The following is a 16,396-nucleotide window of genomic DNA, read 5'->3' on the forward strand; positions in this document are numbered from 1 at the left end:
CAACATTTATATAAAACAGGACTACCTAAAAGTTTCCAGGCTATTTTGAAAGCTGTAATATTTTTTTTTTACATTTTCAGTTTGAATGCAGTCATAACTTTGTGTCCCACTTTCCTTCTGCTGCAGTAAACATAACTTCAAGTTGCTAAATATTGATTTATTGTCTGATTGTTACAATCGTAAAACAGACTCCTCGTGTACTTGTCTTCCAGCTGTAAACAATCCAAAGATTTTCAACGTTTTTGTGATTAAAGTATTTTTTAACGAAGCTGAAAAGTCTGAAGTGAAAAGCTGGAACAAGTATTGGTGGTTTCAGCAGAAGAATGAAATCAAATTTGAGCAGTTCATTATAAATTACGTGCATGAAAGCTCTGGTCAGTGTTGCAGTCAGGTTCGAGGTCAGGCTGCTTCAGAAAGGACGACTTCCTGTAAAACATCTGTCAAATCTTTCACGTGTTCGCTCGCTGTGGCGACCCTGCAGAGGGGGGCGGCGAATAAACACGAGCCCTCAACCTCTGGGACCAGTTGCTGTTTTCAAGTTAATGCTTAAACTTGAATATGATGCAGACTTATTACTAGAATGTTCATTTGTTTTTTGTTTTTTTCCTCTCAGATTGTATTTTTAATCAGTTTTAGCAGTATTGGTCTGTACTGTAACTGAATATCCTGCAAAACGACCAAATCTTTAATCAGCTTTGAAGATAAACTTGCAGAAAGTTCTTGTTCCCAAAGGAACTGTGATGCTTCTAATTATTTCTCTTTGTTTAAGTCATCCCGTCAACCTTTGTACCTCTGACCTCGATCTGAAGCCCAACTTTTAGTTCAAAATTAACAAACATGGCAGCAGGTACAAGGTGCGTTCGCTGGATACTAACGTGTAAATCTTTTCACCATGTAACCGATGGCAGTACTTCTCTCCATATTTTTGTGCACATCTTTTTTTATGTTGTCACTTTGTGAACAAAATGTTTTTTTAAATATTGTTCTAATAAAATAAGCAACTAAGATTTCTTGTGGTTTCATCTTTGCCAGACTGGGACTTAACACACACACAGTTTTCATTCTGCAGATATTTAGCACTTTATAAAACCAAGATGAGCTCATCGGATCATAAAACTATTTATTACATTTTACCACAGAAGGTTAAAATATAAACATTAAAATTCACCAACATCTTTTTTTTTTACAGTCTTCTACAAAAAGTATGTACAGTCGAATATTAACATGCTTTAAATACGTACAACTTTAGTGTCACTTGGTAACATTGTGGTTATTTTTCAGTGTTTGCAGCAAATGTTTCTGCTCCTGTGAAGATAAAATAATTTATTGTTTGTTCTCATTAGCTGCTGTTTAAAATTAAAGTCACAGGTTTGGTACAATGCAGATGAAGCTTCTTTATATTAAATAAATACACAATATTTCAGTTTGAACAGTTCATACAGGTGCTTTGTTTCTCTACTTTGAATCTGCTAAGATTTTTAATTACACTTAATTAACATATTAAACACATTTAGATGCAATTTTGTATATAAAAACCTGAGATATGTTCTCAGTTTCAACAGGTGATCCATGGAGTGAAGGGCTTTGTGATTGCTGTCTGATCCTTCATGTGAATTTAATTAATGAAAGCAGTGAACAGTGTCTTTAGTTTTAGGATCACTTGATTACCGTAGTTTTTGCCCTATAAGTCGCAGTTTTTTGCATACTTTGCATGCACTACGACTTATACGCCGAAGCATCGTATTTATGGATTTTTCCCCATATTTATGAACCGATTTTTGGCTGAGATATGACCGTTTTCATTCATTCCGACTGGAAATATTGAACACTACCATATTCAGCCGCTAGATGGCACTCAAGTAGTATGGCATGCTGTTGCGTCATGTAATAGGTAAAAAGTGGCTATTAATGACACGGTCAGCTTGCAGAAGCCTCCTACCTTCGTCCAGCTCGCTTGGAGCAACCGTCAAATCAGCTTCATTTTGTTGCGCCACCCCAGCAAAATGCAGCTGATTTGGCCATTAAAGTGCATTTATTAAGTAAAAGTTCAACTGAGACACACCTTTGCTATAATGTCGAGCAAACAAATAATTGCTTTAAGGTGGTTATCTTGTTAAATTTCAAAGAAATGCACAGCGAGCCATTCCTGTTTCCACGTATCGGCTTTTGAAAATGCAGCTGATTTGACCTTCAAAGTGCATTTATTAAGGAAAAGTTAAACTGAGACGCACCTTTCCTATCCTTTTGAGCAAACAATTGTTTTTAAGTGTTAATCTCGTTAAATTCTTGTTTAAATCCTCCCATGCATGCTCCTGCGGCTGACATTTGGCAGCCAATTGATTTTTGGCACAACACCGGCCCACGTTTCCGGGTTGTCAACGGTGACGCATAATAGATGCAACATATATGGCAAATTGACATATTTATGGATTTTTCCACTTTATTAGACATATTTGGACTGATCCGACTTATATGGCGGTGCGAAGTGTACGGCAGAAAATATGGTACCTCATCATCAATCTCCTAATAATAAACCTTTAGACTGAGTTAATTAGTTCAGATATGTAATATCACCACGTTAAATGGTGCAAGTAATAAATTCAATCATGACCGTACCTCCTCTATTCGCCCATATGTTGGTGTGATTATCTGGAAGTGAGGTAGATATTAACTTTCTGCACAGTAAATTAAATTGTTCAGGTGTTTCTGAGGGTTTGTCTTTCAGGTGCATGTGCGCAGCTGTTAGGGTTATTTTGTCTTTGTTAAATGTCCGAGGTTGTGTTTTCCTCGTTATGCAATTAAAATGTTCAATTTTTGCTGTACAGCCTGTAAAAAGCTTGTGTGCTAAAGACGACGCGTAATTCTGGACTACAAAACTAAAACTGACGTGACTCTGGACTCTAAACTTCAACTCCATTTGAAACAAATGTTTGGCCTCCTGCTGGTTTGACGACGAGTCAGAACTGAGTCCAGCAGATGTGTTCAGTGTCTGCAGGAAATCCGAAACATCATGTTGGTTAAAAGTCTGTGAGATCAGATTAGGGTTTGTGTGGTGGGCAGGGGCTCCAGTTTCCTTGACAACGCGGTCAAGATGAGGTTGAATTTACTGTAGCGATCTGACTGGTTCACCGAAGCTCCACGACTTCCCCATAGCAGCCGCAGCTGGAAGTCCGTCTTAAAAATCTCGAGCAGATCTTCATCACACTGAAACCCTAAGGACAAAACACACAGGTGTTTGATGACGCAGGAAGAAGAAGAAACACCTGAGAACATTTAGGTTTCTGTTTTTACCCTCTAAGATCGTCTGTGCGTTGGCCGTGTAGCTCTGTGCGTCGTTGGCAACGTGGCGCGCCGCCTCCAGGTGGCGCAGCATGATGTCACAGCCCTGATCGTTGGTCTCCCAGAGCTCTGCCCCCTCAGGTGTGATTGACGAACGCTCCATCAAGGTGAGGAGAGGTACCAGGAGTGGGACGCAGACCACCGGAGGAGAGGAAGCTGCAGGACAGTCAGATAAGACGTGTTACAAAAAGCAGCACACACGTGGTGTTTTTGTTGTTTTTGTATTTTTGTCTTCGCTCAAGTTGTGATTTGGCATTTCTCTGTAGATTTTTTTAAATTCCTGGTACCTTCAGCTTCATACAGATTCTTGTAGAAAGGCTTCAGTGTTTTCTCGTAGTTGATTGCAGTTTGGGTGAAGTTCCTTCGTAAAGCCGTCCAAGTTTCCTCCAAGCGGGTGATCTGGAGAATCAGCAAACACCAACTCCAAACGTTGAACCAAACCATGCCGGGTGAAATTACCTGTTTTTTTTGTTGTTGTTTTTTTACATCCTAGTCGTGTGTGAGTTGTGTTTGTGTTACCTGCTGCAGATCCAGAGCCTTCATGAGGGCCGTAAAACCAAACAGATTGCCCAGCGAGTCCTTCAGCTCCTTTGCAACAAGGATGATGCGGTTCAAAGTGGACGCGCGCTCCACAACGCTGCCCGTGCATCCCAGAATATCCACAGCGATGCTGATGGCCATGGTGTGGTGTCTGGAAGACAAAGGGTGGGGAAAAGTATGTGACCGACCTCATCTGTCTTCGATTTGTCTGGTTGGACTGTGACTGAATGTGATGTTTACCTCTCCATCAGGTCCAGCCTCAGCTGTCGGCCGTGTGGCAGCGTCACCAGCTCCAAACCCGAAGACACGCCCATCTGACCTTTCATCTGCGGGGTCACACCGAGGATCCTTGCAACCTGACGAGCAATAAAAGTTTAACAGGTGGCTGTTAAAACAGTTTTCTGTTGCATGTTATCACCCAGTGTTTGAGCCAGTATGTTTTAGTTGTTGAGTAAGCCTTTTTGAAATGAAAGCTCCCTGAAGTGCAGCAGATATGTCTCTGTGTTCTGATAAAAAAATAACCAAAATTTTTAACATTAGAGCTGGAGCCAGATTAATGCCATCCAAGGAGGACGAAAGACTGAAAAATTTATTCCCAAAAGGCTCAGGTCCAAAAACCAAAACCTCAGTCTTGTCTGTGTTCAACAGGAGAAAATTAAGGGTCATCCAGGTTTTTATGTCTTTAAGACATGCTTGTAGTCTAAGTAGCTGATTGGATTCATTGGGTTTCATGGACAAATATAACTATCATCAGCATAACAATGAAATTTAGCCCATGCTGTTTAATAACTTTACCTAATGGAAGCATATATAAAGTAAAGAGTATTGGTCCAAGCAGTGAGCCCTGAGGAACTCTGTGATTAACTGTGGTGTATGAAGAAGATTCATTATTTATATTTACAAACTGGAATCTATCAGATAAATATGATTTAAACCATTTTAGAGCTGTTTCTGTAATCCCGATATCATATTCAAGCCTCTGTAGTAAAATATTGTGATCAACTGTATCAAATGTAGCATTGAGGTCTAACAGGATAGACGCAAATCTCTTGTCTGAGGCCATGAGAATATCATTAGTGACTTTTACTAGTGCTGTTTCTGTGCTATGATGAGCTCTAAACCCTGACTGAAACTCTTCAGATTATTTCTTTGTTGATGTTCGCACAACGGACCTGCAACTATTTCTCTAGAATTTTTGAGATGAAAGTTAGATTAGATTAAAAGGTCTATAATTGGCTAGGATTTCTGAATCAAGGTCAGACTTCTTAAGTAAAGGTTTAATTACAGCAACCTTAAAGCACTGTGGTACGTAACTATTCATTAAAAACTAATTAAGTAGATCCAAAATGTGGACATCGGTTCGGGGAAATACCTCTTTAAACAGTCTGGTTGGGATGGGATCTAGCAGACGTGGATGGTTTGGATGAAGCTATTATTTTTGAAAATTCAGAGAGCGCAACAGGACAAAAACAGTCCAAATACAAATCAGGTTCCAGTAATATCTCTAAAGCTGCATCATCTGATGGGGAACCAGGGGTAATAGTAGGAAGGATGGTTTGAAATTTCTCTCTAATAGAAATAATTTTATTTATAAAGAATCTCATGAAGTCATCACTGCTTATAGTTGTAGAGATACATGGTTCAACAGAGATGGGACTGAGATAAACCTGAGCCTGGTTCTGCTGGAGGTTTCTTCCTTTTAAAAGGGAGTTTTCCTTTCCACTGTTGCCACTATGCTTGCTCAGGATGGGAGACTGCAACAAAGTGAAGATTCAACGAGTCTGCTGGCTTCCTTAGATAGAGAACTTTACTAAGTGGCTTTTCTAGGTATGTGAATGTTCTTGTAAAGTGCCCTGAGACAACTTTGTTGTGATTTGGCGCTATATAAATAAACTGAATAGAACTGTGTTCATGTACCTGACAGTCGGCCATCAGCAGGTGTTGTGCGATGCTCTGAGGGTCATGGCTGAGCAGCAGCTCCTTTGCCCTCTTCAGAACCACCATCTCCAGCGGTTTGTTTTCAGGCGGCAGAAGTCGGGATCCAAAGTCAGCCGGTCTGAAGACAGACTCTGTCTCTACAACTGGTCGCTGAAAAACAAACTTCTCCTTTTCCCTCAGATTATGCTCCTCCTCCCTCCCATTGTCCTCCTCCTCTTCCTCACTGGTGTTTTCTAAGGCAGCGATGGCGTGATGGTAGGAGCTCCTGTCGAGTGGTCTCTGTCCATTCACCGTCTGCTCCCTGCCATCTCCCGTCCCTCTCTCCCCCTCCTTCAGTCTCTCCACGTAGCCACAGATCGGTGGGTGGCGTTCAGGGTCGTGTTCTCTTGTGATGTTCTGCCACTTTAGTAGCATGTCTGCAGGGCTCGGCCGCAGATTTTTCTGTTCCGTTATTGTCTCAGAATCAGGACACTGAACACCTTCAGGGGGTGAAACTGCAGGACCACGAGAGCTGTGGGGGTCTGCAGGGGTGAGCAAACATTTCAACTTCTGGGACTTCACTGGAACAGGTGGTCCTGTGGATGCTGTGGGACAATAATCACATCTTATTGAGCCCAGAGTAAACAATTTTAGAACTCTTGTAAATGGTATAATTCCAACAAACATAGTGGATCTATAGTTTATAGAAATAAAAATGATGAGACTAACATTAAGAAATTAAGCAAAACCGAACAGAACCAGCTGTCAAACATGCTGGTGGTAGCATCATGCTGTGGGGCTGCTTCACTGCCAATGGTACCAGCTCCAGATTATTCAACTGTTCATCAAACCAACAGCTGAACATTAAAGACTTGAATACAATCAGGTGTTCCACCTGGATAACAGTCTCCAAAAATAACTAGAGAAATTACATCTAACTAGATTGAGTGAAGTCCTCTGGATGGAAGCCATCCGCAGCAACAAAATATCAGAGTTTGAAGCAGAACAACTTGGGAACAAAGTTTCAGCCTGCCTCAGCAATGGCAAACCACCACCTTCCAACATCAGCAGAGAGGAGAGGGACGCACTCATCACTCTCAGCAAGGACAAGAACGTCGTCATCCTCCCAGCAGACAAAGGAAGGTGCACAGTGATTTTAAACCAAAAAGACTTATCATGAGAAAGTTATGACACTTAGTGACTTAACCACTTATGAGCCGCTGGAAAGATATCCAGGAAGTGGTTACAAGGAGAAGATGATTGAGTACCTGAAACATTTGGAGCAGGACAAGGCTATTGACCATATTCTGTTCCAGACTGTACCCAGGAGAGACAACACCTAAACTGCATGGTTTACCCAAAGTTCACAAACGAGGTGTACCATTAAGACCAATTGTTTGCATGATTAACTCTGTCACTTACAATGTTTCCAAATATCTGGTGTCTGTACTCATCCCTTTAGTTGGCAGCTCAGAACACCACATACGGAACACCATGGACTTTGTGGATAAGGTGAGGGATGTCATCATGGAGACTGATGAAACAATGGTCTCTTTTGATGTCACATCACTCTTTACGTGCATTCCTGTTGATGATGCAGTAGAGGTGGTCAGTTTAAGATTAAAATCAGACACCACTCTGAGCAGCAGGACCACACTTTCCACAGAACAACTGTGTCAACTCTTGAAACTGTGCCTGCAGTCAACCTACTTCACATATGGGGAGCAATATTATAGGCAGAAACATGGGTGTGCTATGGGGTCTCCAGTTTCTCCTATTGTTGCCAACCTGTACATGGAGGAGGTAGAAAAGAGAGCCTTGATGTCCTTTTCAGGGACACCACCAAGTCATTGGTTCAGGTATGTTGACGACACCTGGGTTAAAATTAAACCTCAGGAAGTCCAACATTTTACTGATCACATCAGCTCTGTGGATAAATACATCAAGTTCACATGAGAAGATGTACAAGATGGCAGGTTGGCTTTCTTGGACTGTGAGGTCTCAGTTTCTGATGGAGGACATTTGCAAACTGAGGTGTACCATAAGCCCACCCACACAGACCAGTATTTGCAGTTTGACTCCCATCATCCTCTGGAGCACAAGACTGGTTCATCCCAAAGATCCAGTCCCCCGGCACAAACAGAGTAATATTGTGTATGCTGTTCAGTGTCAGGAGGGCTGTGATCAGTCTTGCATCCGGAAACTAAACAACCACTGGCCAAAAGGATGGACCAGCACAGAAGATCAACATCATCAGGCCAGGACTCTGCGGTCTACACTCATCTCTAAGCCAGCAGTCACAGGTGCAGGGATGAAGATGTTCACATCCTTGATAGAGAGGAACGATGGTTTGAGACAGGAGTAAAGGAGGCCATCTTTGTGAAAAGAAACCATCCATCATTAAACAGGGGCAGAGCCTCCATGTTCAACTGTCCCCCTCTTACAATGCTGTTATTGCTAGTATCACTCAGCCCCCTGTGAATAGCAAGTGGCTATCAGAGTGCTAATGATCGTTAGGCTGATGTTCCTCCTTTTGCATGTGAACAACTGGTTATGACTGTCACCAGCAGACTGGTTGATCCACTATGAGACGGGGCTGTTTATAAGACTGAGTTTGTTGCAGCTTCTAATACTGAAGAAGTCTTTTGGATAAAAGACGAACCGTTTCAACAAAGACGATTCAGTTCAGTCAGATTCCAGAGGACCTGACTCAACCTCGTTAGATTTATTTACCTGGATTATTGAGCATCAGGACATAGAGAAATTACCATTTTTGTGAAATGCAGGATGAACGATTAGTTTAGAAACCTTTGGAGAAAAAAAAACATTAAAAGATACCTCCACTCCTCCAAGAGGAAGCTGAAGTTTCCACACATGTAGAGCTCAGAGGAGCTGCAGCCAGGGAGGTGGAGGTGGAGGGGGGCATCAGGGGATGAAGGCCGGGGGAGCGGGGCAGTCGAGCCAGGGCCACTTTGCTGGGTTTGGGAGGTGGTTTGGGGCAAAGCTGGCTGTCTGAACCTCGGATCGCCTGACCTAAAACCACAGTTTATTATTTGCATCAGCTATAAACTAATAAAACACTGAGTGTTGCAACACTTGATCGTTTGATGTTCTGCGGACAGTTTCATGTGTGTTGTATGGAGGGACACACACACTGTGTATCTTATTTAATCTATTGAAAAGTATAAATCAAACAGCCACAGATGGACAGGAGTTAATTTCCTGTGCAAATTCTAGCCATTGCAAGAGCAAGTACTTACAGTAATAGTGACAGATTAATGTCAAAGTCCCGCAGGAGCTTTTATTGTCCTCTGAGAGCCTAACCGCTTTATTTTTAGCCTTTTAATTAAACTCAGTTGACTGCATTCATTTATATGAGTTCGAAAACGATCAGACAGCAGTCTGAAACAGGGCTGTTTTATTACATTCATTTAAACTCATGGACTGGAAGGAAACTGGAAGAATGACGTGTGTTTTCATTTTTTGACTTTCTATATTTAACATACCGTATTTTTTGCCCTATAAGTCACAGTTTTTTTTTTTGCATAATTGGCATGCCCTGCGACTTATACGTCAAAGCAACATATTTATGTTTTTGTCCAATAATTATAAACCAATTTTTGGCTGGGATATGCTCGTTTTTGTTCTTTCTGATTGAAAATATTGAACACACTACCATTTTCAGCCACTAGATGACACTCGAGTAGGTAATAGGTAAAAGTGGCTATTAATGACGCAATTGGCTTGCCATAGCCTTCCACCTTCGTCCAGCTCGCTTGGAGCAACCATCAAATCAGCTTCATTTGGCTGCGCCGCCCCGGTGAAATGCAGCTAATTTGACCATTAAAGTGCATTTATTAAGTAAAAGTTCAACTGAGACACCTTTACTATAAAGTCGAGCAAACAAATTATTGTTTTTATCTGTTTATCTTGTTAAATTTCAAAGAAATGCACAGCAAGTTGCCCTCTGCACATTCATGTTTCCGCCTATCGACGTTTGAAATGCAGCTGATTTGACCGTCAAAGTGCATTTATTAAGGAAAAGTTAGACTGAGACACACATTTACTATAATTTCAAGCAAACAAATAATTGCTTTTAATTGTTAATCTTGTTAAAGTCCTCCCGTGTACACCTCTACGGCTGCCATTTGACAGCCAATCGATTTTTGGCATAATGCCGGCCCACATTTCCGGGTTGTCAGCGGTGACGCATAATAGATGCGACGTATACGGCGACGGGACGTATTTATGGATTTTTCCACTTTATTAGACATATTTGGATTGATGCGACTTATAGAGCGGTGCGACACGTTCAGCGAAAAATACAGTACTTTTTTTTTATCAAGTTTTTTTCTCTGCAAATCTTTATTTTCTGACAAGATACTATTCTAGGTTACATAACTATATAGTGTCAAAGTGACGCGTGCTGTGTTTACAGTAGTTTTTGTGTTTTCTGATGGGTTAGTTAATAAACGGGTCAGTGCGTGACTTGAGATGGTTATCTTTACTTACTTGTTTGAGTTTCTGCTAATCTGCGTTGGACCGAAGGGCTCAGCACCGGTTCACTGCCGGTCCGAAACACCGGAGACTTGGGGCAGGGGCTTGGGAGGATCTGGTCGGGGGGCTGCTGGGGCAGGGGCTTGGATCCTGAAAAAACGAACAGTGAAGAATGAGTGAGCTTTGATGGTCTTTTATTTTGAAGGGCGGTGCAGAGATGTTGGTTTGTTTCTCACCCAGAGGTAAGAAGCTTTCTGATTGGTGGGCCTTCAGTGGACGTCGCTTCTCCTGGACTTGGTTCAGACTTGCTGGTTGGCTGCCGCAGCGATCCTTCAGCCTGAGAGCAAAAATATAAAAATGGGAAACCAGATTAAAAATGTCCGTCTTAAATCTTTTTAATCTCTTCTGTTTTGTCTTTGTTCTGATCTGCTTCGTGCATTAACTCTTCTGACACCAGTATGGACTCCGAACATCCTGCTCCTGTTTTTATGTCTTTATGGTTAATCCTTGTTTAACAAAGACACGTGTGTTTCTTCTCGCACATTTATTTCTAGAAGACTTCAGATACACATGAAACATTTTGTATAAACTGCTATGGGTCGGAGTGATGGATGTTAACACCTCGACGCCACAGGTTTAAAGTTTAAATGTGGGAGGGTAATTTATATTAAAGAAAATTACAATTCAGTTATATCAGAGTTTAAGCACAAGATCATTTTATGTTGAGGAATAATGGAGTTTTGTTTGTTTTGGTCAGACTTTGGAAAATAATGCTACATGTGATCTCATGTGATATGAGACGTCCATGTGTTGAGGATGACTCTCAGCTACTACCACGGCAAATCTTTGCTCAGTATCTGTAAAACTGGCTGAGATAAAGCCATTGTTGCATGCGCTGCCTTTAACTCAGAGCTCACCCAGTGCAACAGATTGACACATTTAGCGAGTTGTAGTCTAAAACCAACAAGCTGTCTTAATTGAAGCCAGGGAGGAATGTGTGTGTTTGTTGTGAACTTTGTGTGTTCGTGTGACTTCCTGCTGTACAAACCGGAGCTGGTTGTGTCGGATCAATCCACCATCCTGGCAGTGCGTGCCGTTCTGCGTGGTGTGTGCGTTGTTGTGCGTGTGCCCGTTGTTTATGTTGAGGCTGAGGCGTTTTTGGCCCCGCCTCTCCTGCTCTGTGAGCCCCGCCTCTTTGTGGTTGCTCGACAGCCCGTATTTTTCCTCCAAGCAGTGCAGCGGCATCGTCCTGTTGATCGGCTGGAAGATGATGGCGCCCACCACCTTCAGAGGAGAGGCAGAAACAAAAGCTCTGTTTAGGTAAGCTTAACTCACATGCAAATCACTCTCCCTCCCCTCTCTTCTGAGGGTCAACTTTCCAAAACAGAAAGCAGTTCTGATTCTAGTTTCACACCAGTTTTTGAGACAAAGCATCTCGTATGTAGACCAGGCCAACAAAGACCTTAACATTCTTCAGAGGGGAGGAGAGGGATTTGCATGTGAGTTCAGCTGGCATAAACCAAAGACTAAATTATAATCAAACCTCTAACTGGAACCTGGAAGTTGAAGCCAACTAGAGACCAGCTTCCCTGTTGGCTGGTTCTAGTACAAGTTTTAGCTCCGCCCCTTCATGTAAATTAATGGGACCCATGTTAAAAATTTAAAGCATACCTGAAATCTTGTTTTCAGGTGTTGTCTTGTTAATTCACAAAGTTGTTACCTGCTTGTTCAAATATTCATTTTCTTATTAAGTTTAGCTGTAATTAGTTTTTTCTTAAAGAAAAAAGTATACATAACTAGATTTTTTTCAAGGAAGTGGGCGGGGCTTAAAGCTCCACAATGTGCAGTCTCTGGTCCTAAAAATAAAGCCCTGTAGCCTCTGGATTCTGGAAAACAGTTCCTGCTCACTTTAATTCCCAACAACAAGAGAAGGTGGGGGTCAGCTGGCCTATCAGTGCAACGTGTCTATTTAAAACTGCAGTTTTAAAACCTAAAAACTTTAATTTTTTATATTAAACTGATAAACAGTAGTTGATTATTATACTACTACTGGTAAGTATTCAAGACAAGAAAAGCAGTCAGACTAAAACAACAACAACTAAGATTACATTCAGATTTCTAAACCACTATTGCATTACTAAAAATAAAAAAGCCAGGAAGTATGATAACGAAACAATCCTGAAAGCTACCTGCGAGACTGGTTTTCTGTTGCCAACATAGTATCTGATGAGTGCAGGAACGCTGTCAAATCCTTCTCTGTCGAGTCGGTACTCAACTCTAGAGTAAGCCTCGTTCAGCATCACCACCTGGACAAGACAAAACAAAGATGTACGTTTTGTCTCGTTGTTAGCTGGAGGTGTAAGACGCAGCATTATGCTCCAAATAAATACAAACTGAACTGTGGAGAACAAATTTTATAACTTTTATTTTACCTTCTTGTTGATTTTAAAGTGCTGAGCAGCGTTTCTCCACTGGCAGGTCAGAACGAAACTTCCTGGGCTGGAAACTGAATCACTGACCAAGAAGTCTCCGTCACGCTGCACCAGGCTCTCTGCAGCCTGGAGGTTAGGATACACAAATACACATGAACACGCACACGGTGTCACACGGAGGCTGTTTCTACTCCAAACACTTCATTACATCTAATAACGGTGATTCTCAGAGCCGACTGGTTTAGCACTTCAGTCAAGTGACGACTACTGTGAGACATTCACCGTATATTCCGCCGAATTTGTCACACCGCTATAAGTTGCATCTGTCCAAATATGTCTAATAAAGTGGAAAAATCCTTAAATACGTTGCATTTATTATGCGTCACCGCTGACAACCTGGAAACTTGGGCTGGTGTTGTGCCAAAAATCGATTGACTGCCAATTGGAAGCCGTGGGAGCGTGCACGGGAGGAATTTAACAATAATTTAACAAGATTAAACTTAAAAACAATTATTTGTTTGCTCGAAATTATAGCAAAGGTGTGTCTCAGTTTAACTTTTCCTTAATAAATGCACTTTGACGGTGAAATCAGCTGCATTTCAAAAGTCAATATGCGGAAACATGAACTCGCAGAGGGCAACTTGCTGTGTGTTGCTTCGAAATTTAACAGGATAAACACATAAAAACAATCATTTGTTTGCACTTCAATGGTCAAATTAGCTGCATTTTGCCAGGGTGGTGCAGCTAAATGAAGCTGATTTTGCTCCAGGCGAGCTGGATGAAAGTGGAAGTCTATGGCAAGTCGATTGTGTCATTAAGAGCCACTTTTGCCTACTACATGACACAGTGGCATGCCATACCATTCGAGTGCCATCTAGCGGCTGAAAATGGTAGTGTTCAATATTTTCAGTCAGAATGAATGAAAACGGTCATATCTCAGCCAAAAATTGGTTTAGAAATATGGCAAAAATTCATCAATATGTCTCTTGGGCGTATAAGTTGCAGGGCATGCAAATTATGCACAAAAAAAATGCAACTTATAGGCCAAAAAATATGGTACTGAGCAAAACTCCATCTCAAAATCACTCCTGAATCTCGATGTTTAAATTATTATTAAATTTATGTTTTTTTCCCCAATGGACAGCACGAGTGTGGGATTAGATTTTGCAGTATAATCTGGACTAATACAGTACAACAATAATGGAAAACTCAGTTTTTAGATTTCAGCTTGTATTAAAAACATAAACACCATTAAATAAACAGAGTGAGGGAGCAGAAATTAAAACCTGAAATGTTGCAAAAAAGGTTAAATGAACAAGAACATGTAAGGCACATGTGACAAACTCAAGGCCCGGGGGCCAAATGTGGCCCCCGTGGACATCTTATCTGGACACCAAGATGATATGTTCAACATAAAATAGTTTTTTCACTTGTAATCTGTAATCTTTGATTATGATGTCAAAGGTGCAACAGATCATGTCAAATGAGACCAGTCAAATTCTTGTTGAGGAAGCTGCCACCCAGAAAAGATGACGGGTGTCTTAACTTTAGTTAATGTAGATTCTGAAACCGGCCCTTAGTTCAAAAAAGGTTTTAATTTTGGCCCCCTTACACCCCAGAAGGCGTCAGGGAAAAATCATAAAACCCATATGTTTAAATGTTGGATGCCTAATCACATAAAATAAAAACATTTTGATTAAAAAATAGCATTTAGGGTTACTCTGGTAAGTTTACTTGTTCTTGTTCCTTTAAAAATAAATTACTATAAATGCACAAGTATACATTTGAAAATTGTCTTCTCGTTCCGTCTTGCTTCAATGACGGCCTTCATTCTGCTTCTTTCCCACAGAAACGCAGGCCTGCACACACAACTGAAGGCTTTAATTAAGCGAGTGTTTGCTTAGTGTATAATGGTAGTTTAGTTTAGCCAAAGGAAGCAGCTTATTAAACCGATAACTTCTCAGCACCAGCTCTCAGAGGACACACACTCAGCCCAACACAAACAGTATATCAGCACACAGAGAGAGGGCTTTCTGTGCACCGAGCTGAAGTTCGGCTGCTGCTCAATCTAGACTCTCTGTAATCTCTGCATGGGCTGCACTGCAGGTGATCTGGTTCAACAAGTTTTTCACGACACTTTTAAAGGGAGGGACTTGTGACTCAGATTTGTGTGTGTGTGTGTTTTACCTGTCTGGGAATGGCTCCGTGGTACCAAGCGTGGCTCCTCGGCTCCTCGCTGTTCATCTTCAGCTCCTCCTCCAGCTCCCTGCGCAGCTTCTCTAAAGAGCAGTCCAGGATGAACTGATCTCTGGAGAACTGAAAACAAACAGATCGGATTAGGAGGAGAAACACTTGACAACTAAATCATTAAAAATCAAATATTGAAGCAAACAAAAGCCTTTTTTTTTGCTAAAAATGTGCTCATTCTGCTCATTTTGTATCAGTTCAGGTTTATTTTGACAGCAAGTAAACAAACCAGTGGTTTCTGGTATTTGGATCAGTTTTATTTAACTCACAGTTTTGTCACTCTCTCGTATATAACTATAGTTGCACACAAGACACACCCTCAGAAAGACTCTTCTGATTTAACTGATGTAAAAACATTCAGTTTCAGTTCAGAGGAAAATCATTTAAATAGATTTAAATAGAAGTTCTGACCCGACCGTGAATCTCAGCAAAATGTTGTCAGGCTGCTTAAAGTCAATAAAGACAAAAGAAAACCTCTGGATTTTGTGCAAACGAGGATCTGAGCCCTGGAGAAATCATCCAACACACTCAGTTCTGATTTGCTTTTAAAGTTGGAAAACTAATAAGATATTTACTGAAAACAATATGAAGACAAAAAATTGCAAATGTACGAAACAATCCACATAACATTTTGGCAACCGTGTCTTTAAATGAAAAATTTACAGCAAAATCTGTGACGATTGTCAACATTTGTTTACTTACAAAAACAGCCTGAAAATGGGTCCGACTTTAAATTTACTGACCAGATTCATTCACCAACACAGACTACATACAGCCGGCCTAATGTCAGTCATGTGACTCCATCGTCCACGTGGTTTTGGACAGATTCAGCTGATTCTGGTTTGTTTACGTTGAGCACCGACCCGCATTTCAGAACTGCAGATCAAAATAACTGGAAAACTACCGGAGTAAACTCTGTCAGAAGTCACCATTTGATATAGTTAAGGAAACCGTTTAATGTTTTGTGTCATACTTTGTAATAAACACTTTCCATGTGAAACTTTTATTTGAATAAATTTTTTATTACATTTCAGAGCTAAAGATGTTTTATGAAGAACACTTTCTTGCTAAAATAAGATTATACTAGAATCTAATTTCCATCAAGTGCATATGTTTTACAGTTTGACAAAATTGTTTTTTTGTTTGTTTGTTTTTTGTCAATGGATGAAAACAGAATCGTAGCGACTCACTGTCTTTGTCACTAAAGTAATTCCTAACATGAAAACTGAAACTACCAGTTAATTAGTGGTGAGCCTTCGTTAACAGAGGGTTAGAAAAGTTTGTTTAAATCGCTCTACCACTGGTCTGAGCAGGTTTGTCAATCTGTAATCTTTGAGCACTAAAACTCAGACCCTTTAGATCGGGGGGGGGGGGGGGAGGGGGGCCGTTTAATGTTTTGTGTCATACTTTGTAATAACGAAAAA

At 40.9% G+C, this 16,396-nt stretch overlaps 1 protein-coding gene across 1 annotated transcript in view; it reads right to left on the bottom strand.

Moving 5' to 3' along the window:
• Positions 1-2,864: 2,864 nt before the first annotated feature.
• Positions 2,865-16,396, bottom strand: part of bcar3 (BCAR3 adaptor protein, NSP family member) — a 35,813-nt gene continuing 22,281 nt past the window's right edge. The window contains exons 3-15 of the mRNA XM_037697815.1: positions 14,913-15,041; positions 12,726-12,851; positions 12,483-12,599; positions 11,342-11,577; positions 10,530-10,630; positions 10,309-10,443; positions 8,635-8,829; positions 5,797-6,401; positions 4,120-4,235; positions 3,859-4,030; positions 3,627-3,738; positions 3,292-3,495; positions 2,865-3,212 (exon numbers count right to left, since the gene is read on the bottom strand). Of these exons, the coding sequence (XP_037553743.1) occupies positions 3,034-3,212; positions 3,292-3,495; positions 3,627-3,738; positions 3,859-4,030; positions 4,120-4,235; positions 5,797-6,401; positions 8,635-8,829; positions 10,309-10,443; positions 10,530-10,630; positions 11,342-11,577; positions 12,483-12,599; positions 12,726-12,851; positions 14,913-15,041 (2,427 nt within the window). The 3' untranslated portion in view covers positions 2,865-3,033. The remainder of the gene's footprint in view (positions 3,213-3,291; positions 3,496-3,626; positions 3,739-3,858; positions 4,031-4,119; positions 4,236-5,796; positions 6,402-8,634; positions 8,830-10,308; positions 10,444-10,529; positions 10,631-11,341; positions 11,578-12,482; positions 12,600-12,725; positions 12,852-14,912; positions 15,042-16,396) is intronic.

This window comes from Nematolebias whitei, chromosome 3, assembly GCF_014905685.2.
Source record: "Nematolebias whitei isolate Nwh7 chromosome 3, NemWhi1, whole genome shotgun sequence".
Taxonomy (NCBI): Eukaryota; Metazoa; Chordata; class Actinopteri; order Cyprinodontiformes; family Rivulidae; genus Nematolebias; species Nematolebias whitei.